Consider the following 17,822-nt stretch of genomic DNA (forward strand, 5'->3'; position numbering starts at 1 on the left):
GCTTCTCCCTGGCAGGGGAGCTGGCAGGGCCGGGCGGGGAGGGACAGTGACGATAAGCCTCACAGGGGTAGTGTCAGGGGCCCTTTTCCGGGCCAGCCACCGGGCGGAGGGCAAGGAGTGGTATTTTCTTTTTTAAAAAAATATTTTATTTATTCATGAAAGACAGAGAGAGAGAGAGAGAGACAGGCAGAGGGAGAAGCAGGCTCCATGCAGGGAGCCCAATGTAGGACTCGATCCCGGGTCTCCAGGATCAGGCCCTGGGCCGAAGGCAGATGCTCACCTGCTGAGCGACCCGGGCATCCCAGGAGTGGTATTTTCAATACAGGGGCCCCGCTGAGGCCCCGAGAGTGCTGACCTGGTGCTGGCTGGCCTCCTGACTGAACTTCTTCCTTACACCCGAATTCCGAGGTTAGGACCTCCCCTGTGTGCTTGGTTGTTTTCAAAGATGTCTTTTATGAATCTAGGATGAGCTCCCAACGTCATGGGTATCAGCACAGAACCAGAACAATTTACTTCGTATTTCTTCATCTCCTTGTCTACAAAATGGAGATAATAGTGCCTGTGGAATAAGGATTTTTATGAGGGTCCGATCAGACGATCTTCATGTGAAGACAGCAGTGCCTGGTGCATCATAAGCTGTCAGATGGTTTTTCTAGTTTTGTTATTAATAGCAGTAATAGTATTAAGTGTTCTTTTAAATGGTGCAATTGAAACTTGTTGGCCTTGGGGTGCCTGGGGGGCTTAGTTGGTTAAGTGTCTGCTTTGGGCTCAGGTCGTTATTCAAGGTTCAGGATCGAGCCCTGCATCATCGGGGCTCCCTGCTCAGCAGGGAGTCTGCTTCTCCCTCTCCCTCTCTCTCTGCCCTTCCCCCTACTTGTGTGCACGCTCTCTCAAATAAATAAAATATTTTTTTTAAAAAGTTGTTCGCCCTATGTTAAGACGCAGTTTTATTTTATTCATTTGATTAATCTGTGAAATCCCTCCATCTCACAACCCCTGCTTTTGACCACTGTGCTTTGTGTACAAAGTGCTTGGCTTTTCACCCTAAGACAATCAATCAGTCTCGATCCCAGTGAAGAAAGGAAAGCGATTTTCTAAGTGTCCTTCTTATCCAGGACTAAATGCTGAGCTCGCTGCCTGGAAGACACCACACGTGTTGTTGTTAAGGTCTTATGCACAGAACCTGCTAGTTCAATGGTGGAGTGCGGTGGGGGCTGGGGCTGGAACGGAGAAGGGTGGAAGGGAGTAGTGTGGCTTATAGGAATTCAGCCTCTATTCCCAAACAAAGGGTTTCACAACCTAGCTCTACCACAGACTGGCTTTGTGACTTTCGGTAAGTTGTTTCACGTCTCTGAGCTGCATGTGTATGATAGGGATCTTAATAGCAGTCACTTCAGGGGAGCCTGGTGGCTCAGTCAGTTGATCATCTGCCTTCGGCTTGGCTTGTGGTCTCAGGGTCCTGGGATCGAGCCCCAAGTCAGGTTCTTGCCCAGGGAAGAGTCTGCTTCCCACTCTGCCCCTCCCCCTCAACCCCCCACCCATGCTCTCTCTCAAATAAATAAATAAATAAAATTTAAAAAAAAATAGCAGCAACTTCATACCACTGATAAGATGAAACAAGGTGGGTGGCCCAGTAGTTGAGTGTCTACCTTCGGCTCAGGGCGTGATCCCGGGGTCCTGGAATCGAGTCCTGCATGGGGCTCCCCACAGGGAGCCTGCTTCTCCCTCTGCCTATGTCTCTGCCTCTCTGAGTGTCTCTCATAAATAAATAAAATCTCCAAAAAAAAAAAAAAAAAAAAAAAGGATGAGATGAGGTGATTCACAAGGAGCTTTCCGAACAAGAAAAGACACTTTAAGTGGGCAATAAACATTAGCTACCACAATCAGGGTGGTAAAGACCAGCCACAACAGAGAAAATCAAAAAGTAGAGGAGTCAAAGAGTCCACCGCTTCCCCAAAGCTGGGCAAATTTGCCTGGGACAAGAGGGACAGGTGTGTGTTGAGCTGTCACTGTTTAGGCCCAGTGCCCAGCAGCCAAGCCAGGAAGAGGACTTGTGTGACACTGTCACCGGAGAGCATACCCGCCCCAGAGCCACAAATGGTCTTGGCTACGATGACCTGCCTCCCTTCTGCTCCCACACAGCCCATCAGACCAGGCTGTGAACTTTCTAGTGCTACAGCAGGCCTAGACCCACAGCTCCGCGCCCCGGAATTTCCTAGGAGAGACCCAAGAGGGGGAGGGCTAGGCTCCCCAACAGATGCATTCCAAAAGGGCAGAGCTCCAGCTTCCTCTGTGTCAAGCTTTTGCAGGTGAAGGCAGCGGCACCTTTCCTGAGAAGCTGTGGGCCTCTGGTGAGAGGTGTGGGGTGAAGACCAGGCCTGGGAGGGCGAGCACTGGGGTTCTTAACTGCCTGGAGGAGAAAGACACAAAGGCAAGTGACAAGAAGCTCCTTGTAGGCAAAATGTGTTCATGGGGGAAGCCAGGAGAGATGGCATCTCTTTGGGGTGCCTGGGTGGCTCAGTGGTTGAGTCTCTCTGCCTTCGGCCCAGGGTGTGGTCCCGGGGTCCTGGGATCGAGTGCTGCATCGGGCTCCCTGCATGGAGCCTGCTTCTCCCTCTGCCTGCGTCTCTACCTCCCTCTCTCTGCGTCTCTCATGGATAAATAAAAATCTTTAAAAAAGAAGAAGCAGCAGCCGCCCCTTTGTTTTTTTTTTTTTTGTAATTTTTATTTATTTATGATAGTCACAGAGAGAGAGAGAGAGAGGCAGAGACACAGGCAGAGGGAGAAGCAGGCTCCATGCACCGGGAGCCCGACGTGGGACTCGATCCCGGGTGTCCAGGATCGCGCCCTGGGCCAAAGGCAGGCGCCAAACCGCTGTGCCACCCAGGGATCCCCAACCGCCCCTTTGAATCGGAAACTTAAACTCCGTGGCCAGCGCTGACCTGCCCTGGCCCTGCGCTCTCCACCCTGAGAGGCCTTGGAACCCAGGCCGCCGAGGGCCGCTCCTGCAGGCGGCGCCCTGCTCTGCTGCTCTGGCTCCTCCTGGGCGCAGGCGAGCGCGGCCCCCGGAGGTGCAGGGGAGGAGAGCGGGGCTGGGGGGTCCGTACAGGGGAGGAGAGCGGGGCTGGGGGGTCCGTGCAGGGGAGGAGAGCGGGGCGGGGGGTCGGTGCAGGGGAGGAGAGCGGGGCTGGGGGTCGGTGCAGGGGAGGAGAGCGGGGCTGGGGGTCCGTGCAGGGGAGAAGAGCGGGGCTGGGGGTCGGTGCAGGGGAGGAGAGCGGGGCTGGGGGTCGGTGCAGGGGAGAAGAGCGGGGCTGGGGGGTCCGTGCAGGGGAGGAGAGCGGGGCTAGGGGGTCCGTGCAGGGGAGGAGAGCGGGGCTGGGGGTCGGTGCAGGGGAGGAGAGCGGGGCTGGGGGTCGGTGCAGGGGAGAAGAGCGGGGCTGGGGGTCCGTGCAGGGGAGGAGAGCGGGGCTGGGGGTCGGTGCAGGGGAGGAGAGCGGGGCTGGGGGTCCGTGCAGGGCCGGCGCGGCCCCTCGTTCCCGGGAAGGAGCCGGGGCAGCAGGTCCGAAGCCCCAGGCCCACGTCCCCGCCCCGCCCGGGAGCCTCCGCTCGGGGCGCCCTGCCGGTCGTCGGAGCCCGCGAGCCCGCCCTCCTGCTCGGACAGCAGCCTGTGGGCCCCTGAGAGATCGGGGAGCCTGGGCACAAAAACGTGCCACCGCCGGCGCGGACGGGCCACCAGAGCGTGCCCCGCGGCCCCAGGGCCTCTGAGGCCGCCTGGCCGGGCGCACCTCGGGGCGCGGGGAGGCACCTCGGCTTGCCCTGCGTGTGGGAAGTGGGGGTGAGTGGGCCGAGGACGCTGTGCTCACCAGACAGTTGCTTAGGAGACCAGGTCTCTTAGGCCGCTTCTCCCGGGAGCACAGCTGGGGAGGCCCCGAGGCAGAGGCGGTTCCCGTCGGAGCCACCCCCAGGAGGGGCGCTCTGGGGGAGCCCACACCCTGGGCCTGCGTGTCCCTTCAGTCATTTTCACTCCCTCTCGGTGTCTGCCTCCCTCCTGCTCACCTGGTGGCCCCTCACCGGGCTTCTTCTCACCTGCTATCCTCCCTGAGTCTGCCTAGCAAGGCTGGCCATGGCCCTGAACCCTGGCCAGGTGCCCGCACCGTGGTCAGGTGAACCCGGTCAGCCGGCTGCCTATCTTAAGCCCCCCGGGGTGCACAGGTGGCAGGCACTGTGGGCAAGTGAAGGTGAGGAGAAAGCCCCCCCTTCACCCAGTGCACCCCTTCTGGTTGGGAAGACAAGGCACGCCCATGTGAAAAGAGAACTAGCGAGGCATGTTGGGTTTGGGCAGGTCCTGGGCCAGTGTGGCTGCAAGACCTGGCTCCGCGTCTAACAGGCTGCCCGGCTGTCCTGGGAAGGGGTAGGGGGAGGCCGGAGCTGGGGGCCTTTCCCGAGCTGAGGCCCTTCCAACAACAGTAAAGGCAAGGACCCGGAGTACTGTGCTGGTCGTGTGGTCTGTCCCGGGTGGGCGGATCCCTGAGTCACGAGGTCCCGGAGACCTCTGAACCTACAAGCCCTCCGGGAGCACACACGTCTGCCATGGACGGGGCGGGCGCCTCCTTGAACAGCGCCTCGCTCAGAGCTGTCCTCCGACAGCTGGACTTCTGACGGCGCCTGCCTGGATTCTCATCCCCAGTCGGAAGTACAGTGGGCCGCTCTTCCAGGCCCTGGATGCAAACTCCAGCCTTGCTCGAGCTGCCTGAGCCACCCTACCCCCAAGTAGAGCCTCTTACTGGTAAAGAGGGGACTGGGCTGCTAGGGGCCACCTGTTTTCTGGCCTCCAGAAAGCAAAGGTATTAGGCCTAGAAGGAGAAATCTCTGTGGAATGAAACCGATGTTGCCCAGCCAGGTGTAGGTGGCACACAGGCTGGGGGCTGGGGGCTGGGCAAGGTGGACCAAAGAAAATCTTAAATACATGGGAAAGATGTTTGTTTTCTTGGGGCAGTCATGTTCGGTGTTCCACTGTCTTCCCCCTTTTCTGTTGTCGTTGGAATTACAATTCTTCGGGGTCATAATTGAAATCGCATGCTTATTTGGTTTTTTTTTTTAGATTTTTTAAAAATTTATTTATTCATGAAAGACACAGAGAGAGAGAGAGGCAGAGACACAGGCAGAGGGAGAAGCAGGCTCCGTGCAGGGAGCCCGACGTGGGACTCGATCCTGGGAGTCCAGGATCATGCCCTGGGCCAAAGGCAGATGCTCAATCGCTGAGCCACCCAGGGATCCCTCGCATGCTTATTGTGAATTTTATTTTATTTCTCTCTGACCCAAATGTAACTATTGGTTTCTTCATGGTTTCTGGAACTGCAGAAGAACTGCCAAGAAACAAGACAACAGAGGAAACAAAATGTGTTGCAACTAATAAAGCAACAGTTCCCTGGGTTTACACAAGTAAGACCTGCTAGGCCATCTTCTCATGTGATGCCCTGAAAAGAACAATTAGGTCTCCAATCCTGAACCAAGATTTGTGGGAATCCCAAAAGCAATGATTTGGCAAAAGAGCCTTTGTTGGTGGCAAAGCATATTACAGCCGACAGCATCAGACACAGAGGGTACACAGATATGCCAGAGAAACGCTTAACAATTAAAGAGGATGCAAACATAGCATTAGATTTATTCTTTTTTTTTTTCTAATTATTCATGAGAGACTCAGAGGGAGAGAGGCAGAGACACAGGCAGAGGGAGAAGCAGGCTCCCTAAGGGGAGCCTGATGCAGGACTTGATCCCAGGACCCTGGGATCACGCCCTGAACCTAAGGCAAACGCTCAACCACTGAGCCACCCAGGCGTCCCAGAATTGGATTTATTCTTTATGGGAATTTCCTTGTCTTTTATCAGCAATGCACCAAAATGTGAAGGTTGTAAGAACATTCTGAACCCCAGCTCAGTACGCTATAGGGTCTGTTTCAGCTTTGTCTAGAAAGCAAAGGAAGAGAGTGCCCTAAAAGAACTCTCTAGTGAGTGCAAACCTCAGAGATGCGGTATTTGGCCAGGGCGGGTGTGAGAGTGAGTGAGAGGGAGGAGAGGAGCGCTGCACAAGCACACACACCAGCCAAGGAGCAGAATGCCAGACTCTGGGTATCTAAAGTCCACATCGACATATCTGGGAAGAAAAATCTCGAACTGTTCCATATGTAACTGTTCTTGTGTCTCACAAAAGCGCAGGAGAATAATTTGTGTTCTCAGGACACATCAGGGTGATAGGAAATCTTGAAAAGCAAGTGATGCCCAGCTCTCAGCCCCCAGCCCCTGTCCTTATCCAGAAGCTTCCTGTTGAGGGCGGGCTAGCTTCAATCTTGTCCACTTGGGCAGCCCCGGTGGCTGGCTCAGCGGTTTAGTGTTGCCTTCAGCCCAGGGTGTGATCCTGGAGACCCAGGATCGAGTCCCACATGAGGCTCTCTACATGGAGCCTGCTTCTCCCTCTGCCTCTCTCTCTCCCTCTCTCTCTCATGAATAAATAAATAAAATCTTAAAAAAATTTTTTTTCCACTCATCACCTCCCTGCAGAAGGGAGCAGGTGGCAGCTGCCGAGAGAGGTTCTCACAGTGGCGTGAAGCTGGATTCTCCTCTCTGCTTTCAGAAAATACCGGCAGAGCAATCAGTGTCTTCACTGAACTTTGTACTGCCTGTTGTCTTTGCCTGCCCTGCCCTGGGAATACCTTAGTGGTGATCATTCATTCTAAGAGGGAACCCCAGGCTGCTGCACTTGGTTATGCCCTGGGTTATGCCCCGACATCCCACTTGGGTAAGTGCCTTTTGGGGACCTAGGAGTGGACTGGGCCGCTCTTCAGGGGGTGCTCACAGGGCCAGCCACGATCCCTTCCACGTGCACAGGACTGCAGTTACAAACCACTTCCCGCACAGGACTTCTCAGGGTCCCCGATACCCGGGGCCGCAGGCAGGGCACATCCTATCCTCACCTGGGCGACGGGGGGCCTGAGGCCCAGAGCAGGGAGGCGACTTGCCTAAGGCCGCACGGCCCGGGAGGGTGGGGCCCTCCGAGGCTCAGGTCAGCTCCTGGGGCGGGCGGTCCCGAGCCGCAGAGAAGCCTAGAAGCCCTGCTGGCCTCTCCCACTAGGTGTCAGCAGCGCCTCATGGAAACTGTGTAAACTCCGCAAGTGCGCCCCGGGGCAAACTCGCCGCTGGAGAAACCCGCTTCCGGCCGGCGCGTGCCCGGCGGCAGCTCACTCCCGCCTGCTGCCCTGCGGGGAGGCGGGCGCCCCGAGGGGGCTGGACCAGGCCCTTCCGGCTTCCCTCTGCCCTAGTTCTGCACCCCCGGCCCTAGGTCTGTCCTGCGCAGCCGCGCGTCTGTGTCCCCAGCCAGGCCGTGTTCACTGCGTGCAGTGGCCCCCCTCGGTTGTTTATCTCGTAAAAGGCTTAGTGTGGGCATCACCTGGACGCTTACCCTAAGCCCTTTCCTCTCCCCCTCCCCCCAACCGCCGCCCCCTCCCCCGCAGAATCGAGCCCTTCTTGCTCCCCGCACCTTCTGCAAACTTCAGTTCCTAGCGCCCCTCACCCCATCCCGTCGCTGTTTCACCCCCTCCTCTGAGCTCCTGAAGGGCTGGCTGAGTCTTCTCCAAGCTGAAGCCTGGAGCCTGGCGTGTAGCGTTTGCTGAGCGGTGTTTATTGAAGCAAACCCCAAAGAACAGCTCAAGGTACACTGCATTGGGAGTCAAAACCCCAGGAGTCCAGGCCCACTTCTGCCACTAGTTGGCTAAGTGATCGCTTCCCATCCCTGAACCTTGGTTTCCTCATTTGGGGAATCGGAATTTGGACTAAATGTCTAAGGGTCCTTAGAAATTGGATTCCTGGGGCGCCCGGGTGGCTCAGCGGTTGAGCGTCTGCCTCCGGCTCAGGGTGTGATCTCGGAGTCCCGGGATTGAGTCCCACACCCAGCTCCCTGCAGGGAGCCCGCTTCTCCCTCTGCCTGCGTCTCTGCCTCTCTCCTTCTGTGTCTCTCATGAATAAATAAAAACCTTTAAGGAAAAAAAAATTAAAGACGTGCCACCCTGGCGCGTCTGGGTTGCTCCGTACACTAAGCGTCTGCCTTTGGCTCAGGTCATGATCTCCAGGTCCTGGGGTGGAGCTCCACATCTGGCTCCCTGATCAGCGGCAAGTTGGCTTCTCCCTCTCCCTCTGTGATCTCCCTCAAATAAATAAATAAATATCTTTAAAAAAAAAAAAAGACAGTGAATAAAGCCAAGTGAGTGGTGTTTCCCAAGCATCACTTCAATCTTTTTTTTGCCAAAAATAGACTTATTTTTCAGAGAGCATGCGGGTGCGGGGGGGGGGGGGTGTCGTGGCAGGACAGTGGGAGAGGAATCTCCAGACTGCCAGCTGAGCATGGAGCCTGATATGGGACTGGATCCCAAGACCCTGAGACTGTGACCTGAGCCGGAATCAGGAGTTGGAGGCCCAGCCATTGGAGCCACCCAGACGCCCCACATCATTTCAATCTTAAGAGCAGAGGGATGAGGGGGGATCAGCAGCCAGACCACCTCTGTCAGAGCTGATATAAGAAAACACTTCTGGCTGATTGCACTTGCAAAAAAAATCAAGAGAAATACAGGCTACAAATCACCACTATAATCTTCAAGCTACAGTGTTTGTTTGGTTCACTCTTTGGCAGCAAAGTATAATAACGAGGCCACATTTGATAGCAGGTGCCACAGACCAGGGAGGCGAGTTATTCAGGCCCAAATGCTGAACCTGACCAACTGATTTCTGTCATTTTGTGGCCCTTCACTAGACAGCCCAGAATCCATTTAAGGAGATACTCTTAGTGGATGATCCCCAGCTAGAGTCACAGTAGACAGACAATAGACCTAAAAATCCAGAGACTGAGGGATAGATTAGGTGTCAGTGTCTTCCACATCCTTATCTGTACTGCCTGCCCTCTTCCTCTCCAGAACTAGTTCTAACAACTAAGGGAGGCCTGTGCACAGCTAAATGCAGACTAGAGGTGTATACAGTTTGAAATCACGACTGTGGCTTTCCTCGGTTTCATCACAGGACGGCACGATGTAAAGAAATGCTCAAAGTATGAACACCACCTCCCTTTTCTGTAAGCCCTGCCCTGCCGCATGAGTTCAATGGAGCGCATCCACTGCAGGTATTTTAGGTCACCAGCCCATCAAAGGTTAAAATGGATAAAAGATGGGAGATAGTGACTAACAATTTAGTTTTCTCACCTAGAGGTCCTGTGGTCACCTGGGGGGGGGGTACACACACACACACACACACACACGGGTATTACTGTCTCTCTAGGAGTTAGACATTTTCAAATCTTTGTACTACTGGGTTATGTCTAGTGTTGAACATGTATCTTTTTTTAAGATTGGATTCATTTATTCATGAGAGACACAGGAGACAGAGACAGAGACACAGGCAGAGGCAGAAGCAGGCTCCATGCAGGGAGCCCGATGTGGGACTCGATCCTGGGACCCCAGGATCACGCCCTGGGCTGAAGGCAGACGCTCAACTGCTGAGCCACCCAGGGATCCCATGAACGTGCAACTCTTTATTTCAAGTAGTCAGTACACTCGTTTGAATAAAATGATTGCTGTCACTGCTCTCCACTAAAACAAAAATCAACACTTCAGTGAATCCTGTGTTAGATGCAGAATGCATGAAAGTTGAAGGTACAATCTCAGTTTTAAAAGCATTCCACTTGGGGGCACCAGGCTGGCTCAGTGGGAAGAGCATGCGACTCGTGATCTCAGGGTCATGAGTCTGAACCCCACATTCGGTGTAGAGATTACTTAAAAAAAATAATAATTAAAAACCTAATAAAAGCATTATACCTGGAATTTAACACAATAGGAATCATCCAGAAAAAGAACCAGAAAAAAAAGGACTACTTTTTCTGTATTCTCCTAGCAATCTCTGAAGGAATGATGTCTTTTTAAATATATTCCTATCTATTCCAATAGTAACAACTGCCATTTATGACACGTTGGGCAGTGGGCACAGGGACAGGTACTTGCTGAATAGAATAGATCTATCTATAATTTTAAGCCTCAGTTGCCTTCTATTTTTTTTTTAAGGTGATAAACCCACATTGGGTGAATGGCTTGAGCTTGTATAGTACCCATGGAAAAAAATAAAGAAAGCCTTAGATTTTACTTTTTGTTTTTATTATGTACTACATTAATACACTGCATAACTTTCTAGAAGGGGTAGATGAACCATAACCGAGGTATTTTTCATCAATCAGGAAAATGCTTCCTTAATCGATATTCTCCAAACCCTGAAAAACAGTATAAAAAGGAAAATGTGAGAATTCTGTTGCCACCACAGATGGACAAGTACAGACATACCTCAGAGATACTGTGGGGTCACTTCCAGACCACTGCAGTAAAGTGAGTCAAAGGACTCATTTTCAGTTGTCCAGTGCATATAAAAGTTATGTTTACACGATGCAGTAGTCTATTAACTGTGTGATAGCATATGTCTAAAAAAATAATGTACACACCTTAATTTTAAAGTTCTTTAGTGGGGGATCCCTGGGTGGCTCAGCAGTTTAGCGCCTGCCTTTGGCCCAGGGTGTGATCCTGGAGTCCCAGGATCAAGCCCCACATCGGGCTTCCTGCATGGAGCCTGCTTCTCCCTCTGCCTGTGTCTCTGCCCCTCTCTGTCTCTATGTCTATCATGAATAAATAAATAAAATATAAAAAAAATAAAGTTCTTTAGTGCTAAAAAATGCTAACCATCATCTGAGTTTTCAGTGAGTCGTAAGCACTGATTGCAGATACCACAGCAAATAAAGTAATAATAAAAGGTTTGAAATATTTCAAGAATCACCAAAATGTGACACAGAGACATAAAGTGAGCAAATACCGTTGGAAAAATGGTGCCAATAAAAAAAAAAAATGGTGCCAACAGACTTGCTCCATGCAGGGTTGCCCCAAACCTTCAATGTGTAAAAAACACAGCATCTGTAAAGGCCAAAAAAATGAGCTATGCCTGTACTCTTACTGCCAGTGTCATCAAATGGCATTCTCTATTAAAGAAAGTACTTTCACATCCCACATTTCTCTAACTGCAACAATAAACTGAATTTTATAATCACCGAAGTAAAAAGAACGACCTATGATGATTTCTAGTCTCTATTTTCTGACAGCACCAAACATCCCTTGATATGTAAAGTCTCCCCCCTCCCAGCAGAATTAAGACCAAATTACCATCTAGATCCTTCGGAGATTAAGGACAGTAAGGTAAAACCATCAAAAAAATAAGTAACAGCCACCCCGAGGAAGATACTATTAACCTCATTCTATTTTTTTTTTTTTTTACAGATGAACAGATGGAGACTCAGTTTCAAAGGAAGGAAGGAAGGAGCAGAGTCAGAATTCAAGGTCAGGGACCCCCAACTCCCTAACTCTTGCCCCACAAGCATGACACTGTTTATACCGAAGATTCACTCTCTCTGTACTTAGTTCACAACCAAATACTTCAGAAACTAGAGAGTAAAGATTCATCAGGGATGACATTTCTTCCAAGTGTTAAAATAACACAGTCCAGGTATTTTGTTTACGATTGTAGGCAGAACCGTCTTAAGAGAAATGAAAACTGCCTAGTCCTAGGAGCCACTCTATAGAAATTCTGATTTGGAATCTTCACTTTATCTCATATGGCCAGCTGATTCTGATGGTTATTCTTGGACCACACTGAGAAATACTGCTTCAGTTGAATAGATCTCTCAGCGTGTTCATTAGGTGATTCTCAAATAGCACTGTAGGGAGAGGCAGATCAGCTAGGTTGGGTCCTTACAGTGTTATTTCATCACTCAGACCCTGTTTTCTCATCTATAAAATGAAATTAATATTAACCTAGATTCACTGTGAAGAATAAATAAGGAGAAAATATTAAAATAACTATTTTTTTTTTTTACAAAAAATAACAGAGATGGACTCCTACAAGATCTAAGAACATATATCAGGTTTAATCATATGAAAATGCTACCGCTTGGCCATTTCTGACCTACAAAAACAGCAATTCCACAGGATTTAATAAAATTTAAAATCATAGTAATCATAGTAATAACATATGGTATTGGGTGCAGGAACTGGCAAACAATGGAGTATAAAAGAGGGTATTCATGAAAGAAGATCATGTGAATATGGAAGTTTAGTTTACTAGAATGGTATTTCAAATAAAAAGTGGATTGTTCTATAAGTGCATAATTGTGACAACTGACTTATCTTGGAAAAAAGTTAAATCCTGTGATTTCACATTATACCCCCAAAATGACCTGTAGATGGGTCAAAGCACTAAATGTAAAATAATAATAATAATAATAATTGGAAAAATCTTGAGTAGTGAAGCCATTTGTAAGCAAGACATAAAACTCAAAATCCTGAATGACAAAATATGATAAACTGAGCACCAAAATTAAAAACTATCTGATGAAAGACATCATAAAGAAGACAGAATGGTAAAAAAGATTTGCCCCATATAAAACAGACAAAAGATTAATAACCATAATAAAGAACCCCCATAAAAAACAGCAACAGAACAGGCAAAGCCCATATGTAGACAATCCACAGAATAAAAAATACAAATGATCATTAAGACAAGACAAATGCAAATGAAATTAGCTCTGTAAAACATCTGGCAAAGCATTACCAGAACCCATCTCAACCCTGACAGATGATTAGTATCAAAGCCATCTTACCTTTGACACATAGTAACGATTAACTCCAGAGACTCGCCTATCTCTTTGCATCAAACTCCACTGATATGGATAATAGGCAACCCTTTTTTCCTACAATTAAAAGAAATTATTGCACAATGTTTATGAAAATGAATGACCCAACAGAAAGCTATCAGAATTTATAAGTGACACTCTAGAAAAATGGGATCATCATTGAAACAAAAAACAAATTAAGAGCAGATCCTAAACATTTTTTTAAATTGAAGTTCGATTTGCCAACATGAGAACAGATCCTAAATAAGACCGGACTATTAAACTTCAAAATTAGGATGGTAACCATGAGTTCTTATACTTTCTATTTTAACCAGCGCCTGTTTTTTTTCCCGTTCCTCCTTCCCTCCCACCTCCCTCGCCCTCCTACCCCCCGTTTTAAAGACGTGACTACTTGTTTCCTTTTGGGACGCCAATGAGAAGAAACAACAGCGGTAGATCACACGTGAAGATCACAAAACCAGAAAGCGAATACATTATAACCTGTAGTCAAGCGATAACGTGAAGGGCTAGGAGGAGAGGAAAGTTACGGTCCTGATGTGAAAAGCAGGATCTTGCGGCAAATTCCTAAAGGCTTGGGAAAAAGGGTGGGGGATAAAAAATGTCAAGGTAAAAACTTAATTAAGGGTAGGGAGGCTAAAAGCCGAGAAGCTACCAAGATGTGGATGTGAGAAATTACAATTTTAAAAAAAGGATCAGAGATCCGAGGGAGTGCAGGCAAGACTAAAGCGACGCCCAGGAGTTGGCCCACCTTCTTATCTACCTTTCCAGTTCTCAAACCTGCTCTGCCCACTCTTCACCCAACAACTAGCTGCTTCTTGCTAGAGTAGAATGTGGTTTCCGTCGGGTTTCGTTCCGCAAGCCTCCGCTTTTAGGCGACACGAAGACAGCTCGACAGCTCCTCCGGACCCCAGTGGCCTCCCGCCGCCCGTTTTGTAACGCCAGTCCGCGGAGTCGGCCGTCGGGCCGGAGAGGCCGCCTTACCTTGCCCCCGTTAGTGAACCTGTGGATGTGCGCCGTGGCTATGCCGGGGATGACCAAGCACACGGCCATGACGCCGATCCCGGGCAGAATCTCGAACCACATCGCACCGCGGTTGGCAGGGCCAAACCCTTCCTTCCCCACCCCCGGCAAAGGTGACCGCGCCTCGGCTCCTTCCCAGTAGGCTCCGCGGCGGCCTCCCTGCGGGGCGGGGCCACGCACGCCCCCGGGAGGATGCGACGGGGGCCCGCGGGGCTCAAGAGTGGCGCGCGCTCGCACCTTGGCGTTTTCGTCCTCGCGCAGTCAGCTTCGGGCCGCCCAGTTTGTTCCGGGTGGCGGCCGAGCGCGCTACGTGCTGTGACGTGAAGAGGCCCCGCGTGGCCGAGCGCGCCATTGCCTTCTGGAGCTCCAGACGCTAAGATGGCAGAGCAACTTTCTCCGGGAAAGACCACAGACCAGGTGTGCACCTTCCTCTTTAAAAAGCCTGGTGGACGAAAAGGGGCTGCAGGCCGCAGAAAGCGCCCGGTCTGCGACCAGGAGCCTGGAGACAGCAGCAGCAGCAGCGACGAAGGTAGCACTGTGGTTCGCCCCGAAAAGAAGCGGGCGATCCACAATCCAATGATACAGAAGACTCGTGGCAGTGGTAAACAGAAGGCGGCTTACGGCGACTTGAGCAGCGAGGAGGAGGAGGAGAAGGAGGAGGAGAACGAGTCCGAGAGTCTTGGCGTGGTATACAAGTCCACCCGCTCGGCAAAACCCGTGGGACCGGAGGATATGGGGGCGACTGCTGTCTACGAGCTAGACACGGAGAAGGAGCGTGACGCACAAGCCATCTTTGAGCGCAGCCAGAAGATCCAGGAGGAGCTGAGGGGCAAGGAAGATGACAAGATCTACCGGGGCATCAATAATTATCAGAAATACATGAAGCCCAAGGATACGTCTATGGGCAACGCATCCTCCGGAATGGTGAGGAAGGGCCCCATCCGAGCTCCCGAGCATCTACGTGCCACCGTGCGCTGGGATTACCAGCCCGACATTTGTAAGGACTACAAGGAGACTGGCTTTTGCGGCTTCGGAGACAGCTGCAAGTTCCTCCATGACCGTTCAGATTACAAGCACGGGTGGCAGATTGAACGTGAGCTTGATGAGGGTCGCTATGGTGTCTATGAGGACGAAAACTATGAAGTGGGAAGCGATGATGAGGAAATACCATTCAAGTGTTTCATCTGTCGCCAGACCTTCCAGAATCCAGTTGTCACCAAGTGCAGGCATTATTTCTGCGAGAGCTGTGCACTGCAGCATTTCCGCACCACCCCTCGCTGCTATGTCTGTGACCAGCAGACCAATGGCGTCTTCAATCCAGCGAAAGAATTGATTGCTAAATTGGAGAAGCATCGAGCTGCAGAAGAGGGTGGTGCTTCCGATTTCCCAGAAGACCCCGATGAGGGTCCGATCCCCATCACTTAATTTTCCTATTATTCTCACACCTCAAAATAAATCTTTGTTTGGAAATCTTAATTCATCATGTCCTTCCTTTCTAGAGAAAGTGAAAGGAAAAGCCGGGTGGTGTAGTGGGGTCCTGGATGGACGGCTTGTAAAGCCTCCAGGTAGGTACAGTCTGGATTTTTACCTGTTATATATGCTGCCTGGGTGTAACATAACCTTTCAGAACCCTTTGGCATAAATTCAGGGGATGGGAGAAGTTCGACAAAAGAGCTAGCTAGAATTTGCTTAAAGTCAAGCAGTAATTGAAAGCAAGAACTGAACCTATTATATCACATTTCTGTATCACTTAATAGTTTAGGAAAGTACCTCCATGCATTAGCTCGATTGCGAGCCTGTACTACTTCGAAGTCGGCCCCAGTTAAGCTGTGCGTTTGGGGGGTGGGGGGTGAGTGGGAGAATTGTGGGGGGGGGAGCTAGTAGATAGCACCCAAGTGCATGTATGGGAAATGGTCCTTGCTCTCTTTAAAAGCACAATAAATAAATAAATAAATAAATAAATAAATAAATAAATTTTAAAGAAAGAAAGAAAAAATAAAAGCACCATAGGTAGCCACCCTTCCATGAATGATTGAGAAGGCTTATGCTATGCTGCCCAGTATGATAGCCACTAGCTTCATGTGGCAGTTGAGTACCTGAAATGGGGCTGGTAGCCACTGTATTGGACCCTGCAATTCTAGACTGAACTTGTAAGCCAAATTCAGAGGGCAAAAACCTAGCATTTGATAATCCACTGTCTGAAATGGTGTTCTCACAGACTGTAAGACAGCTGATCATGTTAACCTATGTGCCTGTCTTCCCAACGAGTTTGTGAAGTTCTCAGTGACTAACCCAGGGCCCGGCACATAACAAAAAAATAAACCCAGAGATGTTTAGAAAGGGATATTGGGGCCAAAGCGTTGAATCCAGGCTGAGGACCTTTGACTATATCCTGTAGGTAATGAGATAGCAGAGATTTAGGGAGGGCAACACAATCAGACTTTTTTTTTTAATGTTAACTGTGGTTGCAGGCTATCGGATAGATTATAGGAAAATGGAAGACAAGAGGCAGGGAGGCCGGTTAGACCAAATGATGAATAAATTTTTATTGACCTGATTAGTATTTGTCCTGATCCCAGGACACAGATGCAATAATAAGTTGTGGGTTAGAGTTTTTAAATTCACTCATTAATCCACTCAAATATATTCTCTGAGCACCTCTTCTGTGTCAGGCACTGTGCTTGGCATAGAGGATATTAGCAAACAAGATAGACGGAGCTAGACATCAAACAGTGACAGGTGTGGGGCATATGAGTGGCTCAGTTGGTTAAGCATCTGACTTTTTTTTAAAGATTTTATTTATTTATTCATGAGAGACACAGAGAGAGAGGCAGAGACACAGGCAGAGGGAGAAGCAGGCTCCATGCAGGGAGCCCGATATGGGACTCAATCCCGGCACTCCGGGATCACACCCTGAGCTGGATCAAAGGTAGATGATCAACCGCTGAGCCACCCAGGCGTCCCAAGCATCTGACTCTTGATTTTGGCTCAGGTCATGATCGCAGCCTCCCAGCTCAGAAGAGATCTGCTTGAGTGGTTTAGCGCCTATCTTCAGCCAGGGTGTGATCCTGGAGTCCCAGGATCAAGTCCCACATCGGGCTCCCTGCATGGAGCCTGCTTCTCCCTCTGCTTGTGTCTCTGCCTCTCTCTCTCTCTGTGTGACTATCATGAATAAATAAATAAAATCTTTAAAAAAAAAAAAGACTGAGCCATCCAGGCACCCCTGTTTAACTTTTTTTTCCCTGTTTAACATTTTTTAAAACATTTTTTTCTTAAGTGAAATTCACATAATATAAAATTAACCAGTTTAAAGTGAACAGTCGGGCATCTGGGTGGCTCAGTTGCTTAAGCGTCTGACTCTTTATTTTGGCTCAGGTCATGATCTTAAGGTCGTGAGATTGAGCCCCACATTGGGCTCTGTGCTCAATGCAGAGTCTGCTTGTCCCTCTCCCTCTGTACTCCGCCTGCACACCCTGTCGCTTGCTCTCTCACACACACAAATGAATAAATAAAATCTTAAAGTGAACAATTCAGTGGCATTCAATAGATTCACAGTGTTGTGAAACTATCACCTATACATATATCCAAAACATTTTCATCACCCCCACAGAAAACTCTACCCGTTAAGCAAATGTTCCTCAAATATTCCTCATTTTCTCCTCCCCACATCCCCTGGCAACCACCAATCTGCATTCTGTTTCTATGGATTCAGCCATTTGAAATATTTCATATAAACATAATCATACGATATGTAATCTTTTGTCTGGCTTCTTTCACTTAACAATGTTTTCAAGGTTCATCCACATTGTAGCATGTTTCAGAACTTCATTTTTGAGGCTGAATAATATTCCTTTATCTGTATAAACATCAATTTTCTTTTTAGCCACTTATCTGTTGATGGACATTTGTGCATTTTCCACCTTTTGGCTATTGTGAAGAGTGCTACTCTGAAAATCGGTGTACATATATTTACTTGAGCACTTGTTTACAATTCCTCTGAGTATTCACCCAGGAGTAGAATTCCTGGGTCATTATGGTGAAGC

The 17,822-nt window shown here is 49.6% G+C and overlaps 2 protein-coding genes across 2 annotated transcripts; one reads left to right on the plus strand and one right to left on the minus strand.

The window, feature by feature from the left end:
• Positions 1-10,164: 10,164 nt before the first annotated feature.
• On the minus strand, positions 10,165-13,948 carry NDUFA1 (NADH:ubiquinone oxidoreductase subunit A1). The gene is made up of 3 exons (XM_077890253.1): positions 13,741-13,948; positions 12,727-12,816; positions 10,165-10,299 (listed from the first exon to the last, which is right to left on the minus strand). The coding sequence occupies exons 1-3, from the start codon at positions 13,840-13,842 to the stop codon at positions 10,279-10,281; spliced, it is 213 nt and encodes a 70-aa protein (XP_077746379.1). The 5' UTR covers positions 13,843-13,948; the 3' UTR covers positions 10,165-10,278.
• A 65-nt stretch (positions 13,949-14,013) lies between these two features.
• Positions 14,014-15,255, plus strand: RNF113A (ring finger protein 113A). Its single transcript, XM_077890252.1, has one exon. It carries the CDS (start codon positions 14,158-14,160, stop codon positions 15,202-15,204), a length of 1,047 nt encoding a protein of 348 aa, XP_077746378.1. The 5' UTR covers positions 14,014-14,157; the 3' UTR covers positions 15,205-15,255.
• The last annotated feature ends 2,567 nt before the right edge of the window (positions 15,256-17,822 follow it).

Source organism: Canis aureus, chromosome X (assembly GCF_053574225.1).
Source record: "Canis aureus isolate CA01 chromosome X, VMU_Caureus_v.1.0, whole genome shotgun sequence".
Taxonomy (NCBI): Eukaryota; Metazoa; Chordata; class Mammalia; order Carnivora; family Canidae; genus Canis; species Canis aureus.

Excerpts from the sequence above, each read along its gene's own strand:
- RNF113A (XM_077890252.1), top strand. The coding sequence starts at position 14,158 with ATGGCAGAGCAACTTTCTCCGGGAAAGACCACAGACCAGGTGTGCACC.
- NDUFA1 (XM_077890253.1), bottom strand. The coding sequence starts at position 13,842 with ATGTGGTTCGAGATTCTGCCCGGGATCGGCGTCATGGCCGTGTGCTTG. Across the intron at positions 12,817-13,740 it reads GGTTCACTAACGGGGGCAAG|GAAAAAAGGGTTGCCTATTA; the intron begins GTAAGGCGGCCT and ends TTTTAATTGTAG. Across the intron at positions 10,300-12,726 it reads ATCGTTACTATGTGTCAAAG|GGTTTGGAGAATATCGATTA; the intron begins GTAAGATGGCTT and ends ACTGTTTTTCAG.